The sequence below is a fragment of the Glycine soja genome, chromosome 7 (genome assembly GCF_004193775.1).
Source record: "Glycine soja cultivar W05 chromosome 7, ASM419377v2, whole genome shotgun sequence".
In the NCBI taxonomy this organism is placed as follows: Eukaryota; Viridiplantae; Streptophyta; class Magnoliopsida; order Fabales; family Fabaceae; genus Glycine; species Glycine soja.
This window is the reverse complement of record NC_041008.1, coordinates 40,948,826-40,971,358: the sequence shown is the minus strand read 5'-3', so window position 1 is coordinate 40,971,358 and position 22,533 is coordinate 40,948,826. Positions and strand designations below refer to the sequence as shown.

Genomic DNA, 22,533 nt, shown 5'->3' with positions numbered 1-22,533 from the left:
TCTAGCATATAAAGGCCGTTGAGAAGGGTTGAAGTGTGGTCTTGTTACATTAATGATTGGCTATATAGTTCAAACTTCAACTTGGAGTGAAGGAATGAAATTACATCTAATTATGATGTGCAAGTACAAGGCGCCAATGATCAATTAGAAGGTGACTTTTTGGAATATTGATTTACATCATAAATAAAATGGAATATTATATATATATATATATATATATATATATATATATATATATATATATATATATATATATAAAGTTATCAAACTCGAGAGTTTACGCAGATTTGTGAGAGTTTCATAAACTCGACTCATGACTCAATTCATAAGAGTCTACTTCATATGAAAATAATAATAAAATATTTATAAATAACATTCTAATTAAACATTTTAACAATATAATAAAATAAAATAGTAAATCATAAAGCTCAGAATATTTAAATAATCAAGTTTAGTAATAATATATCATTACTAACAGAGGTTATAGTAGTGATAGATCATTTTCATATAGGATTTGATGTTATTAAAAAACAAGGATTTGATAATAAAATAAATGAAAGTATGTTGAATGTTATACAGACATAAAACAATAAAAAATAACTTACATTTTAGTCTAATTTTTTTAACTTGTTAACTCGTTGACTCGATGGTAAACTCGAGAGTCTATCGAATTAAAGTTCATAGAGTTTGTTGAGAGTCTCTTAAAAAAAGAGTTTACTCAAGAGTCAATCCGTAGAGGACAAGTGGACTCGTAAAAATTAACCAGTTAACTCGAGAATTTGATAACCATATATATATATTGGGTCGCTTATTAAAAAGTTAGTATTATTCGTGTGTGAATCTGATTTATTAACACTTTTAATTAGGACAAAAAAGAGCGTGCAACAAATATGAAATTGTCAAAGTTAGTCAATCACAAAGATACAGAGTGCATAAATCATTTTTTGTAAAAAATAAAGAAGTGTATGAATCATTCATATTAATGTAACAAGCCTAGCAAATTTATTACGTTTCGTATATATATCTTAAGGGACATTTTGCTGAATGTCATTAAGACAAAGGCTTATAGTGCATTATGGGTTCCACGAAATGTTGCATATTGATGCAAATGTTTTATAGTACTGATATAGAGTCCATAGCATTAATTAGTCTTTTACACATACTAATATTATTATTTTTTAATCAAAGGGGCCAAAAGCCCCACACACGATAGGATTAAAACCTGCGAGAAAATGCAGTAGAACTTACATCTGTCCATAGTATTAAAACCTACGAAAAGGTAAATAAATGACGGATAGACTTGTTAGCTACGGATTAAAACAGCTTTAGAAATAAATTACAAAATAACATCAAAAACTATAACTTGATTAACTAAACATAGACAATAATTAGCAAGTCTATCCGCCACTTGATTATCTTCCCCTAGGGCATGACTCCATTTAAAATCACCACCTTGCAGCAAAAATTATCTGATATTTGGACTATTTGAAAACGAAGAACTGGTGTCAGGACAACCTTTGGATAACAAGTCAATCGAATTTATTATATTGGCTAGCTCATTGTCATTAAGACACAGGCTTAATTATAGTAATGGACCGAACTCATTGTATAAAAAGATTTAATATATTGGTTGGTTATTGCACATAATTTTGGTTTTATTTCTTCAAAAATATTTTAAAATTTTAAGAAAATTTATTAATATTAGTTAATAATGTAAAATACATTTAAATATGCAATATCACGTGTCATTATTTTAGGACGGTCACTAATATAACATGATCTAAATGATAATTTAGACACTTCTTTTGAAAAAATTGAATGCAAAAAAAAAGTAAATTTACTTCAACAATTTTTAAAAATAAATTAAACCAAATTTTACAATATTTACTAATATTAAATACATATTAAAACCCACAAACAACATAAATTGCAAAATATCCCTGAACAAAAAGTTGAGTCAAATTTATAGTGATGGTCCAATGGTTTTCTTTTTCTTTTGGTAGTATTTGGCTTTTAAAAGATGGAGAACGTGTCAACTTGGCGACCCACCGGAACAAAACAAATCATTGTCCTTCTCTGAAAGAGAGAGCGCAACAACAACAGCTTCTCACGAGAGAGTAGAGTGTAGATTATCTTCAAGCTCCATCGAATTCAAGCCCCCTTGACTTTTCTCCCCAATAATCTTCCACACACGATAAGATATATATATATATATCTATATAGCCCATCCCACAATAACAACTCGATAAGAACACAATAAACTCCTTCCTCATTTCTCATTTCTCATTCAACACCATGGCAAGAAAAACCAAGTCCATTTTCTTAGCCTTCTTACTACTATGCTCTTTCTCACTGGGGGTAGTGGTAGTAGCCCAAGAGGAGGCAATAGCAAAATCCGAAAGTGAAGCATTAGGGGAACCAGAGAAAAGAGAAACACTTGAAATCATCATTGGTGGAGGTGGTTCACCTGCTCCTTCTCCCTCTCCCCCTACATATTGCCCACCTCCTCCACCAAAACCACTGAGCCGGTTGGAGAAAGCAAAACGTGTTCTTCTCAAATTCAAAACCACAATCGACGACCCCAATTGTTACACGCAAAACTGGAGCCAGGACACAGACGCGTGTAAATTCAATGGGGTACGATGCGCCAATTTCCCAGACGATCAGCAGCGAGCAGTAGCTGGACTTGACCTAAACGGAGCAAAACTCGCCACTAAAAACGGTGGCAATTTGCCCCTCACGGGTCTCCTCGACAGCATACCCGAGTTAACATTCTTCCACGTTAACTCCAACAACTTCTCCTTCGTCGGTGGCTTCCCCAACAACATTACCAGGTTCCGTTTCTTCTTCGAGCTTGATCTCAGTAACAACAAAGTCAGTGGCAAGTTCCCAACGCAAGCAATTCAGAACAACCAGTTAGTCTTCCTGGACCTCAGGTTCAACCAGCTCACCGGGCCCATTGACCCGAAACTCTTCGAGAGGGACCTGGACGTGATTTTTGTGAACAACAACAAGTTCACGGGGTACCTCCCGGAGAATTTCGGGTCCACGCCGGCCCGGTACCTCACGTTTGCCCACAACAGCCTCTCGGGCTCGCTCCCTAAGAGCGTGGGCTACGCGCCGAACCTCACCGAGGTTCTCTTCTTGAAGAACCAGTTCGAAGGGTGTCTGCCCTTCGAAATCGGTTACCTCAAGAAGGCCGTAGTGTTTGATATAAGTGAAAATCTCTTGACCGGTCCCATCCCGCTCTCCTTCGGATGCCTGAAGAAAATTCAATTTCTCAATTTGGCGCACAACAAGCTCTACGGCTGTGTTCCCGACAACCTTTGCCAAATTCCTTCTATCCGCAACAATGGGAATCTCTCTTTGGCGAACAATTATTTCAACGAAATTGGACCTTCGTGTTGGAGTTTGATAAAGTCCAAGGTTTTGGATGTGTCAGGAAACTGCATTCCGGGGCTTCCTAACCAAAAGTCTCCCAAAGAATGCTACCAGTTTTACAAAACAAAGAAAACATGTCCGAACCCGAATTCATTTTACTACGTTCCGTGCAAATCGTACTGGGGGAGGCAGAGCAAGCCCACTAGTCCACCTTCTGAGCCAGTGACTTACAAGACTCTCAAACCACATCGTCTCAGATTGTGATCAGATATCATAGGATAGCTCATATTAGTCCCTTGTGCAGGCGGGACTTTGCCTTTGTGTTGGGTTTCATTTTTTATTTTTCTCACAACAATCCTCTGGTCAGATAGAAACCTCTCCTCTGATGCGTTGATTCAAATCCTGTTCACTGGTTTCATATTATTACTGTGGTTATGTTTGTATGTTTTTCTTTCATGATTAGCTGTTGTTATTTTGTATTTTGTATGCCCCGTGAATAAGCGCTGTCGTGGAGTTGGGCATCTTGACTATTACAAGTTTGGTGTCACTCAAATGTAATTTCCCAAGTTGTCGAATAAAATTGGTACTATATTTGGATGATGGGTTGTGTTAATATGCCATCTTTCAAATCGAATTTTGTTTGTTTCTGACCGAACACATGATGGATGATATGAGTCTTGCTAAAAGCAAATTATTAAATGTTAAAGCTGCCTTGTCTTTCTCTATAGCTCTCTTTTTTGGTACACTACAACTTTTATTTTCTTTGTTCTTTGTTCTTTGCTCGCCCTTCCCCTCTTCTTTTCTATCAACATCAGTTTCTTCTGGTGAAATGTCTTCGTCATGTTCCCTTTTATAAAGGCTAGTGAACGCGTACAATGTATTAATATATTCAAGAAGATAAGGGTTTTGTTCGGACATTGATTTCAGGCGTTTACTTCTTAGGCCTTGAGTCGTTCATCTTTGCAGCCAAGTTTAACTACAATATTTCGTCGGAATAAAAGGCTTAACTAAAATATGAGAAATGACTACGTAAACTAAATTTATTAATTCGGGTGTTTAAGTAAATGCGGTGTTTGTTTAATAATTTTAATTTGCTTGATGTATATATAAGATTGAAGATTCTCTTTCATAGTATAATGCCATAAAAGTCATTGATTTCTTGCTTGCAAGTGATTAATAATTAGTGCCAAAGACAAACGTCATGGTAGCTAATAGTTAGCTTAAAAAAAATCAAAACTCTCAACTGCTTCGAGAATGATTTATTTTTGTCCTTTTCTTATTAGTATTACTATTTTTATTTTTGTAAGGGTCAAGTCATCAAGGTTTTGGTTTTTGCTAACATAAGATAACACGTACAATTGATGGATGAAAAAGAACCATGGTATATTTGGATTCCAGTTGTTCTTCCCCTTCCCGCGTCTCGTCTTTTTTTCCTCTCTTTCATGTTGACAAAAGACCAAAAGAAAATTTGATTGGTCCGAAATGGATGTGGATGATGTGTTCAAGGTAATTTTGACGTGACAATTTTTTTTTCCAGAAAAGAATAACGTCATATGAAAAATATGTCAATTTTTGTAATGATTAATTAATGTATATAGAGAAAAGGGCTAGCAAAGACAGGTGATGTAGCCCAAATTACTTGCATATGGGCTCCTTAATAGTCTTTGATACGGTTTTCTCCAGTCTGTAACAGTGGGCCACCTAGCTAAATCAATCACTTTGAAATTGAAGTCCCACGAAAATGATAAGTGATGACTTCGAATCGATGGAAAACAGTGATGATGACCTATATTATAATTTGGAGTTGACGTAAAATAAAATTTAATGATCATATTTAATTATTTAAATGTTTTTAATCAATTAAATCAAATTAATTTGATTGGTTTAAATAATTAAATTAAGATAGAAAAAATACATTAAGGTATTTTAAGAAATCTTTGTCCTCACATATTTTTATATAAAATTTTAATTTTCATATTATTAAACGTTTAAATAATTTCTTATTTTAAAATAATTTCAAACAATAATTAATCCTATTACAAGAATAGCTTTAGGGACACCTTATACAATTTTTACTATCCCAAGGTAAGGAATAACCTAGTAATATTTATAACTCCGACAATTAAAGATGGGAGATACGGTTCATCAACAAATTAACATGACTTGTGAAGTACAATAAATATTAGAAAATAATCGAGTTAAAACTAGTTATGAGTGGAACAGATAATCTAATGAGAGAAATGTAAGTGATTGACATGTGAATTTCCTAAGTGTTCTAGTAGGTAGAGCAACTCTAGAACAAATTTTTAACGTGCTTAAAGAACTCATTGATAATTTAATTCCACTAGATACTCATACAGCATGTCTCATTCATAAATCTAGGTATGCCTTTATACAATAAGAGTTTTGTATTACTTTTAGATAAGAGTAAATAATATTAACTATTTTTGACATTTTTTTAAATTAAACAAACTTTTCCTGCTTTTATCTACTCTTAAATTAACCCTCCTTAACTTTTAAAAATTATACATTGATCTTTTCTTATATATTATACTAATTCTCTCTTAATTTTTGAAAAATATATACTAACCTCCTGTCCTGATAGACATTATAGTAACCTTTCTATAAGGGAGGTTATACTAAATGTTAACAAGACATAGAAAATTTATACAATTTTACCAAACTTCAAGAATGATTAATATTTACTCTTTAAATAATACTAATATTTAACTTTCATAAACATAAACCATTTCCATCTAAACGTAAAACCATTTTAACTTTCCATTTTCATGATCAGTTTCAGTACAAGCAAATCATGTTTTGGGGTCGACTTTGCATCAGCTTCTGATCCCGCATTAAGGTTATGTTTGATAAGGTATTTAAGTTAATTTTTATTTTTTTTATTAGTTAAAAATTTTATTTTATTATTTAGCAAAAAAAAATTAGTAAATTCTATCATTTTTTTAAACATTACTTGAAATAACATTTTTAAAATGTTAACTTCTAACTTTTATATTTTCTTCCATTTTTATTCTCAATATATTTATGTAATTTCCTAGTTATCATTTTTAAATAAATTATACTTTTCTTATTTTTCTGTCATTTTATATTTTTCAGCTATTTCAACAACTAATTTTATCGAACACTTATAATTTAGGCTATTTTTGGCAAAACTAGCTAAAAAGCTAGCTGGTAGCGGGAAGCTGAAAAAACTAGCATACAAAATTATAAGTATTCAATCAAACTAGCTGTTAAAATAGCTGAAAAATATAAAATGATAGAAAGATAATAAAATCATGATTTATTTTAAAAAAAATAACTAGGAAGTTGGTTAAATATATTGAGTATAAAAATGAAACAAAATATAAAAAAGTCAAAGCTGGTATTTCAAAAAATGTTAGAAATTACTAAAAATAACTTGTTTACTGAACAGTCAAACAAGTTTTTCAACTAGTAAAAAAAGCTAAAAACTAATTGAAATGTCTTGCCAAATATAGCCAATTTTTCAACTAGATTTACCAAACATGACTTAAAATATATTGAGGATAAAAATGAAAAAAATATAATAAATTGATTTTTCAACTTTCAACTATCAACTAATTTTTCAACTTTCAACTAACTTTTCAATTAATTTTGCCAAACATATTCTAAAATATATACTAACACCGTGTTCTATACATTATAATTAAACATTTAATTACGTTCAACATTTATGACTGGTGTCACTGCTGGAAAAATGTTATATGACGATAGTTGTAAGGCTCCTTCAAGGATGATTTTGAATCGTCTTTAAATCTAACGCGGTTGAAAGTCAAGACTTTCTACGACGGTTTAAAAAAATGTCTTAGAAAAATCCATCACTCTAAGATGGTTTTTAGCTTAGAATCGTCTTAAAAAGACACCTTTCTAAGACGGTTTTAAGTTAAAAATCGTCTTAGAATGAATTTTTTATAAAAAAATAAAAAAAATTGAGAATTTTAAGATGATTCTTTGAAAAACCGTCTTAGAAAGTGCAATTTCTAAAACAGTTTTTGAAAGAATCATCTTAGAATTATTTTTTTAAAAAAAATAAAAATTGATGAGAAATCTAAGATGATATTTGGAGACTTTCTAAAACGGGTTTTCAGATAACCGTCTTAGAATGTCTTCTTTAAAAACAAAAAAAGAAAGTTAAAAAATTTGAGAATTTTAAGACGGTTTCTTGAAAAATCGTCTTAAAATGTATTTTTAAAAAAAATTAATGAAAAAAGTTCTAATTCACTCTGTTTTAGATGTCATTTTTTTAAGTGTATTTACTCCACAAAATTATTGAAAGACAGGGTTATTAAAATTATGTTTAAGGGATATATCAACAAAAAAATCCACAAAAATTACAACTAGAAAATTACCAACATCCAAAACTTACTATTAAAATCATGTAAAATATAGCTAACATTACAATACTCTTAGGAATACATGGCAATTTTTTATATGCCCTTGGATTTCAACTTAACAAGAACATAAGCAAACAATGAGTATGAAGTATAAAGAAAATCCAAGAGAGAGAATGTGAGGGTAGTAAAATCTAAGGCTTCACAGGAAGTCCAATAATCGATTAATTGAAAAAAAAAATAAGGATAATTTTTAAGTGAAAAATTAAGGATAATTTTCTTAAAAATATTATAAATTATTAATAAATTTAATATTATTAATTAAATAAAAAAATTATATAAATTAATTAAAAAGATCTTGTAAATTATAAAAAGATACATGGAGTATTTAGATACTATTATAGAATTAGCACATACAAGATTTGAGACTTAATTAACCCTACTCACCCTAGGCTTTTTATAGTGGTTTAGAGTAAGCGATTTCCTATAAAAGCTAGCAGCATAGGTCCAGTGTCTTGGCTTTATTCAAGAGATTGACATAAGTAGTTAAATATCAAAACAAAGTGATTTAGTTTGTTTATGTAACTGCATAGTCTCAAAATTTCTCACAGAAGAAAAGAAAATCTAAGACTTTCCTTTCTGGAAGTTAGGGACTTTTGCTCATAATTTTTGCTAGTTTGGACAAATTGTACCTGCAATTGAAGACATAACAACTAATACCACATGACCATCGGCATAAAAAGCTTTTCCATTACCTTGTTAACACTGAAAAGGAGAGGATATTTACTACTTCAATATGATAATGGAAACTAATCAAACAATCATATAGGCATAAATAGCTACCTCAATATTCAATAAAAAAACAGTTCATTTAAGAAAAATTTAATCAACTCAAAAGATAAAATATTTAACTAAATAAGAAACTACAAATTTAATTTCATATGGTCATTCCCCATCAATGCAATAAGATAATTTCTTTTACCTTTAATATCACAAGTTTGACTGATGGGTCATTCTCATACAACTCTAAATTCTTTTTTATATGACAAATCTGAAAAATAATAAAGAAGCCAGTATCATTCTTTTACAACAAAAGAACTATATTTTATATATATCCTTTTAAAACTAAACTACTTGAGATTTCAACAATGATATAGCTTCATTGATCGATCTTCCGACGGTCTTAATTGTAAATTTAGTGATCCCAAAGTAAAGTAATTTGTAATTATATAAAAAATATAAGAATTTGCTTTATGAACTTGCCATTTCATGGTTAAGGATGTTTAGCTTTTGTGGTATGCTTAGTATCAGTGCCTTGACACCAGAGTTTCCTATGAAAACTACCTATAAAGAAAGCCATGTGACAAGGATATATAGTTATTAATAATCCCTTGGATTAATTAATTTTCAATTTTTCCCATCATTTAAGGAGATTTTGAGTCCGTCGTTATAAAATTTAACTCATTAATTTTGCCCTCAAATGAATTAATTTTACAATTTTTAGAGTGGAAGATGTTCTTTTTTTAATTTTCTAAACTTTAATTAGGATTAGTATCCATTATTTTTATTTTCCTTATAATTTTAGGAAATAAAAAGATGACTAAAAAGAGCCAATGAATCATTTTCTACAGTTTTAGGATTTTTTGGATTTCTTTTGTAATCTGTAATTAATTGGAGTGGTTTTAACATACCTTATGTTAAAATTGGTATTCTTCTCTTTTTCAATAAAATGGTGTTTTGTTTTGGCTTTCAAAAATAAGATTGTGTTTCAAAACTTATGAATCACCTTTGATCATGCAAAATGACACTAGGCGCTTACTTTTTAATTTATTAGTTTGTGACTACGTGGTACATTTGCCAAAGTCTCATCAATCATGCAATCAGAAAAGATATATAATAAAGACCTTGATATATAATTAATTTGATCAATTATGATAAAAACTAATATTTTTGAAGTAGTTTTATTGTTGAGTTCTACTTTTTTTAGAGCTAAATGATAAAGTATTAACAACCCCAAGGATAAAGTGCTAATGAACTAAACACACGAGGCATTCTTAATGTCAGAATATAACATAGAAAAGTGACAAATCGTATCAAATTAGGGGGGGATATTGAACTAACTATTGTACCCTCAAATGTGTGTAATGGGATCGATTACTCTGCAACGTAGTAAATATTTGGGCATCTTGATTTGTCATGATGTGAAGGATCATTTTCCTAGGCATCATATCTGAGACACAAGAATGAAGAATAAGTAGCCAAAGGCTTACATAGAAAATTCCAGCTCACAACTCACACGACATTAAGAAAAACCTTTTAGAAGATGGAAAGTAATTAGAAGCCATATAAAAATCAGTTAGTCCAACACAGGTTTAAAATTACTAGCTTATATCAATCGCCATTATTGCATTTCTTCTGACTCGTGGAAGAGAATAATTCGGTGAAAATGCCTTAAAAGAGTGAAATATAACTTATTATTTCAAGTTTTATATTTAGGCAGTTCATGAAGAAAAAAAATCATGGATAAATTGAAAAAAGCCCCAACATAATTACTGATATCAGATATTGTATTTCCTTTCTTACTGCACCATCTTTGGATACACTTCCTATGAACAAACTGCATGCCAAGAAATAGTGAGCAGACTAGTTCATAAGGAATCACAAAAAGCATGATGTAAGTGCATCAAGAGCATAAAAGTCAATTTTTAAGCGTCTTTGATTTTATCAACTTCCTAATAGATGCTAATTTGTCAGCACAGATCTTTGAGGCACTAAACTTTTTCCAATTATCATTTCTTCTAACAAGTACCTCTATAAGAATTGTGTTGGTGCAACTTCAGAGAATTGTCTACATTGCAATTGTCTACAAGGAAAAGGATACCTTCAAATTCCAAAAGGCCATTCCAGGGGATGCGCGAGATCTGGTAAAGAATATCATCAGTCAATTTACATTTCCAAATTGCATAATGGGCAAAGAAATGTTTTTAGTTAAGTGAGAAATGTGTAGAAAACCAAACTTACCAAAGCAATCAGCATGTGTCACTCACACAATGCCTTTACTTAAAACATATTATGGCACTTCAACCTCATGTACGTAAAATGAAAGTCCTAGTGACTTAGAAACATACTGGCATAATTAAACCCAATTTCTAGGAATTTGTTTTGTTTTAAAAAAGAAGGCAAGGACATCAAATAGCAGGCACCAAGAATATGTTTCCTAGAAACTTATAAATTATAAGCAGATAAATAACTTTTGTTATGATCTAAAAATCAGGATTTCAATATAAAATAAGCACCATCAACATTTATGGAATTCAATTCAAATGGGCTATGTTTATTTCCATTCCTTTTATTATATAAAAAATATACTACCTTTAATCTATTTAACAGAATATCAAATTACAACAATATATCATACTTGGTAGCAAGTACTAGGCATAAGCCTTATATGGTAGCTCTTGCAAAAATTCAACAAATATCAGTAGTATTTTATCCACTCTAAAAGCTATCCTCTCGTATGACCTTCCCCATAAAGTCAAAAATTGAAACTGCTTCTTAGAGTAAATATGATTTCACATCACTCAATAAGAACCTTTTGTAACTTACAAATGCATACCTATCATAGTATTATCAACTAATGATGCTTATTCATTAATTTTAGAGCCAATGAGAGATGACATGAACTAATCATGGAAGAGTAATAAATAGCAAGTTGAAAGATGTAGCTCACCAGCAAGTAGCAACAAAGCTGTGAAATACAACATGGAGCTGCATAGGCATATACTGGTAATTCACCCAACCAACTATAGGCCAAAACTGCAAGTAAAAAACAATATAACTTCAAAAAACTAACTTTTCAAAATGCTCCTTGAGGTAAACTGTAGAAGATTATTCTCATTGCCATACCTTCCAAAATAAGATCTTTTTTATCCTTGATACCAAGTTTCAATAAATTGTAAGTTGAGAAAAAAATATTTATAATTAAAATTGATGCAATTAAATGTGATTAATTAATTTTCTTAGTGTGACAACATATGTTTGTGATCCTTCAGAATTTTGCTGTTATTTTAAAATGCTTGTATTATTTAATTTTTTCTGCTTAAGCATGTTGTACAAATGAAAGTATATTGTTTAGCTTATCAACAGAAAAAACCATTGTGTGTAAATTAAAAGGGGAATGAAGGTTGAAAACATAACATGTGTTCTGTGCATTTATAGACATGAGTATAATCAATTCATGACTTTTTAAAGTTCTTGCATGCTGAATTGTTAACAGTGTCCCCATCATCAATTAAAATTAGGGTCCATATCCTGATCAAAAGAAACTGGGAGGAGATACCAGGGATCTGTGCTATAAGGATGATTCTACGTAGGGTGTCACTACCACAAAGAATGCTATTGATACTCGATAAAAAAAAAGCTTTTACTGGCCAATTAATAAGTGAACACGGTAAAAACTCAAGATTCCCATATTAGCTATGAATTAGCAAACATAGGCTTGGATCTCCACATGTCTTGTTTCATACAAATGCTTGTAAGATGATAGGGGTTTTGAAGAATCCAAACACTTGAGACATTATAGTGGTCCGCATGCCAAACACCTAGTCGGAAGAATAATGAGATGAGACCCCAGATGCTTAAAGGCTGGTTTCCATTTGCAGATTAATCACTAGGAAGATTCTTGGGATTATACCTTCCAGATAAGTATACTAATATTGAACTGGGAGTTTCGGTATGCAGAAATTGGGGAAATGGTTGCACCCATTGCTATTTCACTATTGACTTGAATAAATCATGAGGTAAGAAAATTTTAGTAGCCAATAGCTTGATATGCATCACTTTGCAAAATATCATGAAATGAGTTTGATAAAAGAAAATAATAAAAAAAAATTGGACTAGCACAAACATTAAAACAAAAAATCAAAGCGATGCATAAAAAAATAACATCAAAGCTTATCTTCTAGTAGGTGAATAGTCGTGTGTTGTTATCACTATATAAATAAGGGCTAACATGTTATCATGCACAACAGTCATTACAATTTACAATTATAATTCAGAGTCAAGGGCAAGTACTTAGATTTCACACTTGGTATAAATGAATACTGATTCTTATTTCTTTGTATATGCCAGCAAGCTACAATGTTGTTAACCAAATGAGCCTCCTAATATCCAAAGCTGAGACAAGCTGAACTCATTAGGCTGCAGAATATTGTACCCTTCAATACAGTTTTTACCTGATGACCACTTTGAGGGATTGTTATGTGCTTCTTCCTACCATACCTTTTGACTGAACTTGCTCTCAGAACATCCTCTTCCTTGGTTCTCCTAACGAGTATTGTGTCCTTAGGGCATCTACCATTCGCATGCCACAATTGAATGATTGGGGTATGTGTTTTTGCTTTAGGCTTTTTATATAACTTGTTCTATTCAAAAAGCCCTTTAGCGTTGAAACTAGGCCTTGTCTATTAAATCAAAGCATGGTGTTAGTAAAAAAATACATAAAAATGAAGAAAAATAAAGAACAAAAAAAATAGATCTTGAGTAAGGATAATGGACCTGAATCTTGAGTGAGGAAAATAGAAAAAAGATAACATATACAAACCAAAAACAACACCCCATTTTAACATGCAAGTTCTCACGCATTTTGTTAAACACGTTGAATGTGATTTTAACCTTTTTAAGTAACTCACCTGGGAAACACCCTAGTTTGGAAAAAATGCATTCTCCTCCGCAATAGGTGGAGGAAGATCATCCAACACTCCACTGTTCTCGAAATCAAACTTTGAAGAGACTAAATCTTTCATCTTCAACCTTGCAACTTGCCCTACAACTGCATACAAAACATCCCACGCGTCGTTTGTTGCCTTAAACGACATCGTCGTTGGCGATGGAACGCGAGAAGACCCGTTCAGGCTTTCGTCGTCCATGGGTTGGGCCTTGTGCCCTTGGAACCCTCAAAAAATCAAGCCCGAAGACGAATACATGTTGTTCTGAATTTGATACAAAGAAAGAATGAATGAATGCAGAGAAGGCAGGGAGGGAGACTGACAAGATAGAGTTTGCCTAGGAGTTCAGCAACAGAAAGATAGAGTCCACGCAAAATGCTAAGAGGTTTTGGTTAGGGTTGTAATACATAGCAACGAATGGAATGACAGTAGCTAGGAGAGTGAGAAGGAAAGTGAAAGCCAAGACATTTACACTTCTAAGAATGTTTTGTAAAAACTGTCATCGAATATCAATCATTGGAAGATGATTTTTGCAAAATTGTCTTCAAATGATACTTTCTAATAGGATTTTTGTAAACTTATTTTAGTTGAAAATTTTTATTTATAAAATTCTCACCGCTTTATATATAAGACGATTTTTTAGAATCGTCGTCAAAGTTACATTGTAAAAAATTATTTTTTTAATAGTGTGTTATTTAGCTATTTCTAAATATTAAAAAGGGCCAAAAGACCAAAAACACTATATACCAAGGGCAAAATGAATGAAAAAAATAATAAAAAAAGGGAGTTCTAAATAATAAAATTTAAAAGTTATAAATGTATAGTATAAAATAAAATTCATCAGATAATTGAATTAATTGAGATTGAGAAGTACGGAAAATTTTTAATTAAAAATTAAATCAATGATCATAAGATTCAAGGGAAGTCAAATAGGGGCCTTATCTCCCTTAGGACTCTTTATGTATAATACAAAAATATAAAATTTTAAAAAATATTATTGAAGAAAAGTAAGTTTTTAAACTAATAATTGTTCAATTTTCTTCTATTAGTAAATTATATCTCTAGTTTTACACGTTAATTAGTAATAATATTTTTGTTAAACTTATTATTTAGTAAATAATTATTTATTAGAAGTTAAATATTTAAATAATTTTGTAAAAAAAAAAAATTCGGCCTCCCTTACGTACTCAGATCCAGGGATTATAATTGATTTAGTTTTAATTTAAAAAATAACGAATTCATTATTTAAATTAATTAATTTAGACCATTTTAATTAGTTTCATTTGAATTAATAGGTTCATTGACTTAATTTGACTCGATATTAACACCCATGAAAAGACTTATAGTAGTTCAATGAATGGCCACGGTAAACTGGATGTCCACCATGAATCAAAGGGTCACTGATTTGTGAGGAAAGATAGCAGAAAGGTTCAATCACAAATCACGTTTTGCATTTGGCTCTTACTAGTATAAATTATATAGGGAGAGCACTGAACTGATGAACATCCATTTAAGTTAGAAGTGGCTCTTATAAGTGGTTTACAATGTATAAAAACTCTAAAGTGTTCGCATGTTCCATTTAATTTTGTGGTTTACTTTGCAAAGTTGGGAAGCCACAATATGTGCTCCATTTTCAAGTCGGTGGTGCGCGCATAATGCCACCTTACCAAACTCCCAAGCACAAGTTCTTGGTGGGCTTGACCTCTTTCCAAGTGCGTAATGTGCACAAACCTACTTAAACATCCACCACCACTATCATGGAAAGAAGAAAAACAAGTAAATTAAATCGTGGAAATATTTGAATAAACTTATCGGATACATTTTTTTATGGAAAAAGAAAATGAGAAAAAACGAGCATCTTCATAGATTAATTTATAAAAACTCTTTCCTATAATTTTCTAAAAAATGAAATATTTCTTATAAATTAATTTGAGCTTAAGTAAAAACTTATTTCATCTTTTTCTTTTTGTTTTCTTCTCATAGAAATAGGTAGGGGTGCTCGGAACCAAAACAAATCCAGCGTAAAATTGAAAGGCAACCCAAAAAAAAATAAAAAATCGAAGCAAGCTGATGGTCATTTGTTTGATCTTTTTTTTTTTTTCCAAACCAAAATGAATCAATCCCGTTAAGCTGAATGACTATTATTTAAGTATTCAAGCATTGTTCAATTTGAAAACAATTATTGATTTACTGAAATTTTAATTGTTGAAATTTTATTGTCTATATAATTGATTGTTGAACTAATAATTATTCAAATTTTTGTTCAATTAATAATAAATATTTTTTTAATAGTTACTAGCAAAATTTTCAAACATTAAAACATTAAAAACAATTTTAAATTAAACAGTCAAAAATTGATTTGATTTGATTCAAATTTTATAAATAATTTAAATTAAACTACACTACACTTAATTTTCTAATTTGATTCGAACTAATTTTAAATTAAAATTACATCACAAACATCCTTAGAAGTAAAACTAATCCAACCGTAATTATTTTAAGAGAGACTTAAAGTAAATTTTAAGAAATTTTTTTTTACTTTTAAATGAAAAACTATATGTTTGCCTTTTTTAACAAATATATTTACTTTTTTCTCAATATGTAATTTTTTTATTTTATAAAATTTAATAATAAATAATATTTTATAGGTGAACTTAAAGTTTGAATGGACTTTGTCTAAAAGTACTTTTGAATAATCTTACCAAAACAACCTCATTTCATCATATGACCCAAGAAAAAACCATCATCCACAATACCACTATAAATCATTAACCAATACAAACAATTCAACCATGTACCCTTCTCTCAGAAACCGAAAGCATGGTTTTATTTAAGCAATTAGCATCACTTTCAACACTCCTCACCCTATTCTTTCTTCACCTTCTCTTAGTAGATTCCCAAATCCTTGAAACTCCATCACCACCACCCGATCCAACCTCACTGGTCCCCAACATTTTAAACTTCATAGACCAGAGGCTCGCACAGGTCTTCCCAATCATCCAAACCTTCAAGAACACAATAACCTCAGACCCTCGTGGAGTAACATCAACATGGGTTGGTCCAAACATATGCAACTACACAGGCTTCTATTGCGACAACCCACCGGACAACCTCACTGCCACAACCATCGCCTCGATCGACTTCAACGGCTTTCAGCTCACCGCTCCAACCCTAGATGGCTTCATCGACCAACTCCCTGACCTGGCTCTCTTCCATGCAAACTCCAACAAATTTTCCGGCATCGTTTCGCCAAAAATTGCAGGACTCAAGTTCCTCTACGAGCTCGATTTGAGCAACAACTTGTTCTCTGGGGCGTTCCCCACATCGGTCCTCAACATCCCAACCTTATCCTTCTTGGACATTAGGTTCAACTCCTTCAGCGGCACATTGCCCCCACAAATTTTCATGCAAACCTTAGACGTTCTTTTCCTCAACGACAACAATTTCATGCTGACACTTCCCAACAACCTAGGCAACGCCCCAGTTGTTTATCTAACATTAGCCAACAACAAATTCACCGGCCCCATTCCACGTAGCATTGGCAAAGCCTCGTCCACGTTGATCGAAGTGTTACTATTGAACAACCTTTTAACAGGTGTGTTTTTTATTTATTTTTGGATCCATAATTGTTAGTTTTTTGTTAGTGAAGATATGTGCGATTTAAACCAACCACGTCTCCCTTCTCCCTTTTCCAAGTCAATTTTATAACTCCTTATATTTTTTTTAATAGGTTGTCTTCCTTATGAAATTGGTTTCTTGAAAAATCTCACATTGTTTGATGTTGGTGGGAACCTCTTAACTGGTCCAATTCCATGGTCATTTGGGTGCTTGAAGAAAGTGGAGCAGCTTAACCTAGCTAGGAACTTCTTGTACGGACAGGTTCCGGAAGTGGTGTGTGCGTTGGGGAATTTGGCGAACTTTTCGTTGTCTTATAATTATTTTACTAAAGTGGGACCATTGTGTATGATGCTGATTCAAAGGGGTGTTCTTGATGTGAGGAAGAACTGCATTTTCGGGCTTCCGGATCAGAGATCGGTGAGGGAGTGCATGGCATTCTTTTTGATTCCTAGGTCTTGTTCGCACCCTGCGTTGTTTAACTTCGTACCGTGTCAGATTCAACATCATTGGACCAAACCGCAAGAGAGAACTAAGTCTAAGAGGCATTTGCTGTCATATTCTGCTCTTTCCAGAAATAGAGTAGTTTTGTAACTAAGGATTGTGAAGTCTGGACTGAGGTATATATACTTTGATTTACATGCATACACAGAATATAACGAGTGAAGTTGTGTTTATGATAAATTTTTTTACTCATCTTTTCACATTTTTTTTCTTTTTATATCTCTGCTAAATTAGAAGAAAGTTGTGAAAAATTGTTCTGAAGGATTTCTGGTGAAGTACAGCACGTGCAAATTGATTACTGTAATAATAAAAATCTCAGGAGATGATGTTGTGTGTAATTCGATTAATGTTATTTCCTCTTCAATTGTACTCCTATATGCTATTATAATTGTCATAAAAACAAAAAAATTAATAAATAAATAAATAAGAGAAAATAATAATTTTATAAAATTAATTTTATAATCATTAATTTATTTTTACTTTTTACTTTTGTATTATTAATATTATAAAGAATAAAAATAAAAAAGAGTAATTAATGTTATATTAAAAAATTAAATTAATAATTATTTTAATTTTTTTTTCTTATACCACCATTATTATGGGATGGGGAAAGTAAACTTTTCAATACAATATTATTTTTTTCCACTAATATCATTAACTCATGTTATTTTAGTTATTAATATTAAGGCTAATTCTATAAAATTATTATAATCTTTCACTTGGAGAGAATACTTGTGTAATGTGTTTTAACAAAAAGAAAAATGAATTATAATGATCGTATTTATAGATTGTCGATCTCTAACGGTTAAGAGATATCATACAAACACACGTCAAGTAAGATTTTGAACCTTTTTTTTTTCTTCTAATTCTTCTTTTCTTGACACTCCATCAGTTTTTATCCCTTTAATCATATAAAAGTGGAATAAATAATTAATTCATCAACAATAACAAAAATAATTAAATTAGTTAATTTTAATTAATAATATCATACATTTAAATTTTATTTCAAAATTATTCATAAAATAAATTTTAAAAAAGTAATAGTTAATTAATGACATTATTCGTAATTCTAAGTATTTTTTTTCACCTACAAGTGTGGCTTAAATTATTAATAAGCTAATAAATATATAGATACTTGTGTGAGGAATGAATGAGTGTCTTTTAATATATTTCACAATAAATTAATTAAGAGTATATAAATACAAATTAATGCATTGAGTCTGTATTGTTCTTATAATTAAAACCAAAAAAATATACTCATTTGCAAATATTTGTTCAACCTTCAAATATCTAATGATATTTGAGCATTCTATAAACACTTCTTTTATTTTTTATTTTCTTCTTATTATCACATCATATATCATTTTTATATTTTTTTTCTTCTCTCTTTAGGGCTGGCCCTAGGCCTTGATAGAAGGGGTGATGGCCCAAGACATACTAGGAGGGGTCAAAAACTTTAAAAAAAAAAACTATGCAGGTATATAGTAAAAAAAATCTATATCATTTTCATAAATAGACTAAAAGTATATTGTTTCATTTTATATTTCGTTTCATTCAAAATAATATGATATGTGATTAAAAAGAATCATTCTTTTAGTTGTTAGTTTTTTTCTTCTTCTAATGTTTATATTCATAAACAAATGTTAAATAAACTTTTAGTCAATTATGACATATCAACATGTGATGGATGTTTAATAATAGACATGTTTGCTTTTTTAACAAGATAAGAAATACAAACTAAAACTTAAATGATAAATAAATTAAAATTTAGTATATTAATAAATAATAAATTATACGTAAGTTTTAATCTGAAATGATACTAATATTTTGTTGATAATAGATAATATATGAACATAGCTAAGTATTTTGTTGGAGGGTCAAATATAAAAATTAAATTGTAATTTTAAAATAAATATATAAAATTTAACTAACAATTAAAATAATCATAATAATTGACTAAATACCATAAAAATCAAATTCATATAAATTAAACAAAAGATGAAATACTATAAAATTGCTGTTAGAGAAAAGATATTTAATTTTAAAAATTCTTGATAGCAATTCAAATGATATAAAATCTTTATTCTATTTAGATATGTTTAAAGTTCTAATTGGCTATCAATTGTTATTAAAGTAAAATTTAATTTTTGACTTGAGAATAATAAGAATAATATATTATCCACTTTAAACAATGAAATAGTATTTCTTTATTTTTATTAAAAAAACATTCAGGAAAAAAAATAGTGTCCTTCAAATTTATTGAAAACGATGATTGCATATTTTTGAGGAGGTATAATTTTTTGGGAGGTGTATCTTTAATGGTAAGAGAAACATGAAGAGGATAAAAAGAGAGTGTATGCCAAATTTAATAAATGTGATAAGAAAGGAATATAAAAAAGAGAGAGAGAGAGAAGAAGTTATGAAAAATAAATTGTATGAAACTATTTTAAAAATAATATTATATATGCATATGTGTATTTTTACTATTTTTTAAGGGGTGTCCTTTTATATAAATATTAGTGTGTGAAAAAATAATGGAAGGTGTAAATTAAATGATGGATAATAACATATGAGTAAATTGAATTAAAAATATTATACATCTTTTTGAAATTTATTAAAATCATATGTTATTCACTAATATCATAAACCATATCATTTTAAGAGAAATATTAGGGATACTTTATCTTATATTCTCTTTCTAACACTTTTTTTATAGGCAAAATTGTAAATTTGGTTTCCACAGATTATCTCTAGTTTCGAATTTGGTCCCCGGTAATTTAATTCACGATTTTGATTCTCTTATTTTGTAAAATCATGTAATGTTGATCCCCCATGTCACAAATGGACATTGACTGTTAACAAGTGATATTGACTATCACATGTCACGTTCTCATTGAATGATAACTCTCACGTGTCATGTTTTGATTGGATGTCAACTCTATGAAAGATGAAATGCATTGTTATTTTTATTAATCAATCAGAACATGATGGGGAACCAACATTGCACGATTTTACAAGATAGGAGGACCAAATTCATGAATTAAATTACTAAGAGACCAAATCCGAAACTAGAGATAAACTGGGAGAACCAAAAATGTAATTTTTCCTTTTTTATAATTGATTGAAATTTATTAAAAATCACCAATTTAGAAGTGGGATCCACTAAAATTAAAAAATTTCAACAAATTTTAGACAATTATAGAGAATGTTAAAAAGATAGTAACATTAGTATGGATGATCATTTTAATAAAATTGAACATCTATTTTTTGCATAATATATTTATTTTTTAAAAAATATTTATGTATATAAAGAATCCTTATTATTATTTTGTCTTTAGTCCCTAAATTGTCTGGACCGACCTAATCTCTCGAGGCGTGTCAACTAGCATATGAAATATCTATATATATTTTTTTCAAAATGTCACGGGAAAGCTCTTACCAAATCAAAGAAAAATTATATATCGACATCTAATATAAGATGCCAATAGACACCTAGTGATAAAAGTATAAGCATTGTAGTAGAGGAATATTAGTGATACTTTCTTTAATATTCTTTCTCAAATATTCTCTCTATAATTGGTTAATTTTTTTTGAATTATCAATTTTGATGGATTTTGGTTCTCATTTAATATAAATCAGAAGAGAAAATTATTAAATAAGAAAAAAAAATTATCAAAAATTGTGATTTTCAATAAATTCTAATCAATTATAAAGAAAATCTTAGAAAGAAAGCCTTAGAGAAAATGTCATTCACAAGTGTTCTCCAACCCAATAAATTAGAGATTAATCTCACTTACAATGTGTGGTTGCCGCTGGTCCAAGAAAATTTTACATCGTAAGAATCAAACACAGATTCACTTATTAAATGGATTTTTCTCACTCATGTAAAGGCAACAAAATCTTATACCAATGTGTTAACCTTTAAGTTTATAAGTAATATGATTTATAATAAAGAGAAAAATAAAAAACAATAAATATTTATTAGGTGTTTAAAAAAATATGAACATACATCACTCTGCACTCATACTCAAATGTTCTAATGTCAACCGAAACAGCACTGCTCCCGTCCCTTATTGCTTTGTGGCGGTAAAAAGAGAAGGTGATTGGTGGTATAAGGTGATGATCTCTCTCTCTCTCTCTCTCTCTCTCACACACACACACACATATATATATATATATATATATATATATATATATATATATATATATATATATATATATATATATATATATATATATTCAATTAAAAAGTTGTATGCCATTATGTGCTTTAGAAAAGCTTGGAGAGAAAGAAAGAGATATACTACTTATTAATATTGATATAAAGGACTGTACCAAAAATATTTAAATAAAGGATTGTCATATACTGATTATTTATTAATCATAGCATCGTATGCTTTATGTCATCAGGGAAGAAGCTAAAGTTCTAAGTGGTTGAGTGGTAGTAGCTGAGCACTTTGGAATACCATATGTATATTCTCTTTGTTTGAATTGAGTATCGATGCTTCATTTTTCTAAATAAATAATCATTTTACACTCTCTAAGAATACCTTGGAAAGAAGAAAGAGAACCAGAAGAGAAAGAAAAAAAAGATATGGCAAATAAAGGAAAAGCTGTTATGAAAAGAGAACGAAGAGACTTTTTTTTTAAAAGTCAATATATGTTATGTCTATTATTGTGATGAGCAGAAACATCGGTACCGACAACTGTGTGTCCACATTTTTTTTATCTTGTTTTAATGCATTAAATTTATATTTTTATAATATTTATTTTATTATGTTTTGACGTGTATATCAATTTTGTTATTTACTTAGTTCGTATTCTTTTTTTCATTTATTGTTCAGTTTTCTTTATTTGTTAATTAATTGTGTGTTTACATCTTTATTGCACAAATAGTTTGTGTGCTCGTATTTTTATCAGTGTTATCATATTTTATT

General features: G+C 30.0%; 2 protein-coding genes and 1 long non-coding RNA gene across 3 annotated transcripts; 2 read left to right on the top strand and 1 right to left on the bottom strand.

The window, feature by feature from the left end:
• The first annotated feature begins 1,974 nt into the window (after positions 1 to 1,974).
• LOC114419724 (uncharacterized protein At4g06744-like) lies at positions 1,975 to 3,994 on the top strand. Its single transcript, XM_028385492.1, has one exon. It carries the CDS (start codon positions 2,296 to 2,298, stop codon positions 3,643 to 3,645), a length of 1,350 nt encoding a protein of 449 aa, XP_028241293.1. The 5' UTR covers positions 1,975 to 2,295; the 3' UTR covers positions 3,646 to 3,994.
• A 6,404-nt stretch (positions 3,995 to 10,398) lies between these two features.
• On the bottom strand, positions 10,399 to 14,004 carry LOC114419723. Its single transcript, XR_003668287.1, has 3 exons — positions 13,442 to 14,004; positions 11,482 to 13,213; positions 10,399 to 10,672 (listed from the first exon to the last, which is right to left on the bottom strand). It is a non-coding gene; the product is annotated as an uncharacterized LOC114419723 (long non-coding RNA).
• A 2,254-nt stretch (positions 14,005 to 16,258) lies between these two features.
• LOC114419722 (uncharacterized protein At4g06744-like) lies at positions 16,259 to 17,934 on the top strand. The gene is made up of 2 exons (XM_028385490.1): positions 16,259 to 17,072; positions 17,208 to 17,934. The coding sequence occupies exons 1-2, from the start codon at positions 16,298 to 16,300 to the stop codon at positions 17,684 to 17,686; spliced, it is 1,254 nt and encodes a 417-aa protein (XP_028241291.1). The 5' UTR covers positions 16,259 to 16,297; the 3' UTR covers positions 17,687 to 17,934.
• Positions 17,935 to 22,533: the final 4,599 nt, after the last annotated feature.

Bases quoted from the DNA above. Each gene is read 5' to 3' on its own strand.
- LOC114419724 (XM_028385492.1), top strand. From the start codon at position 2,296: ATGGCAAGAAAAACCAAGTCCATTTTCTTAGCCTTCTTACTACTATGC.
- LOC114419722 (XM_028385490.1), top strand. From the start codon at position 16,298: ATGGTTTTATTTAAGCAATTAGCATCACTTTCAACACTCCTCACCCTA. The intron at 17,073-17,207 runs GTGTGTTTTTTA...TTTTTTTAATAG, and splicing joins ATTGAACAACCTTTTAACAG to GTTGTCTTCCTTATGAAATT.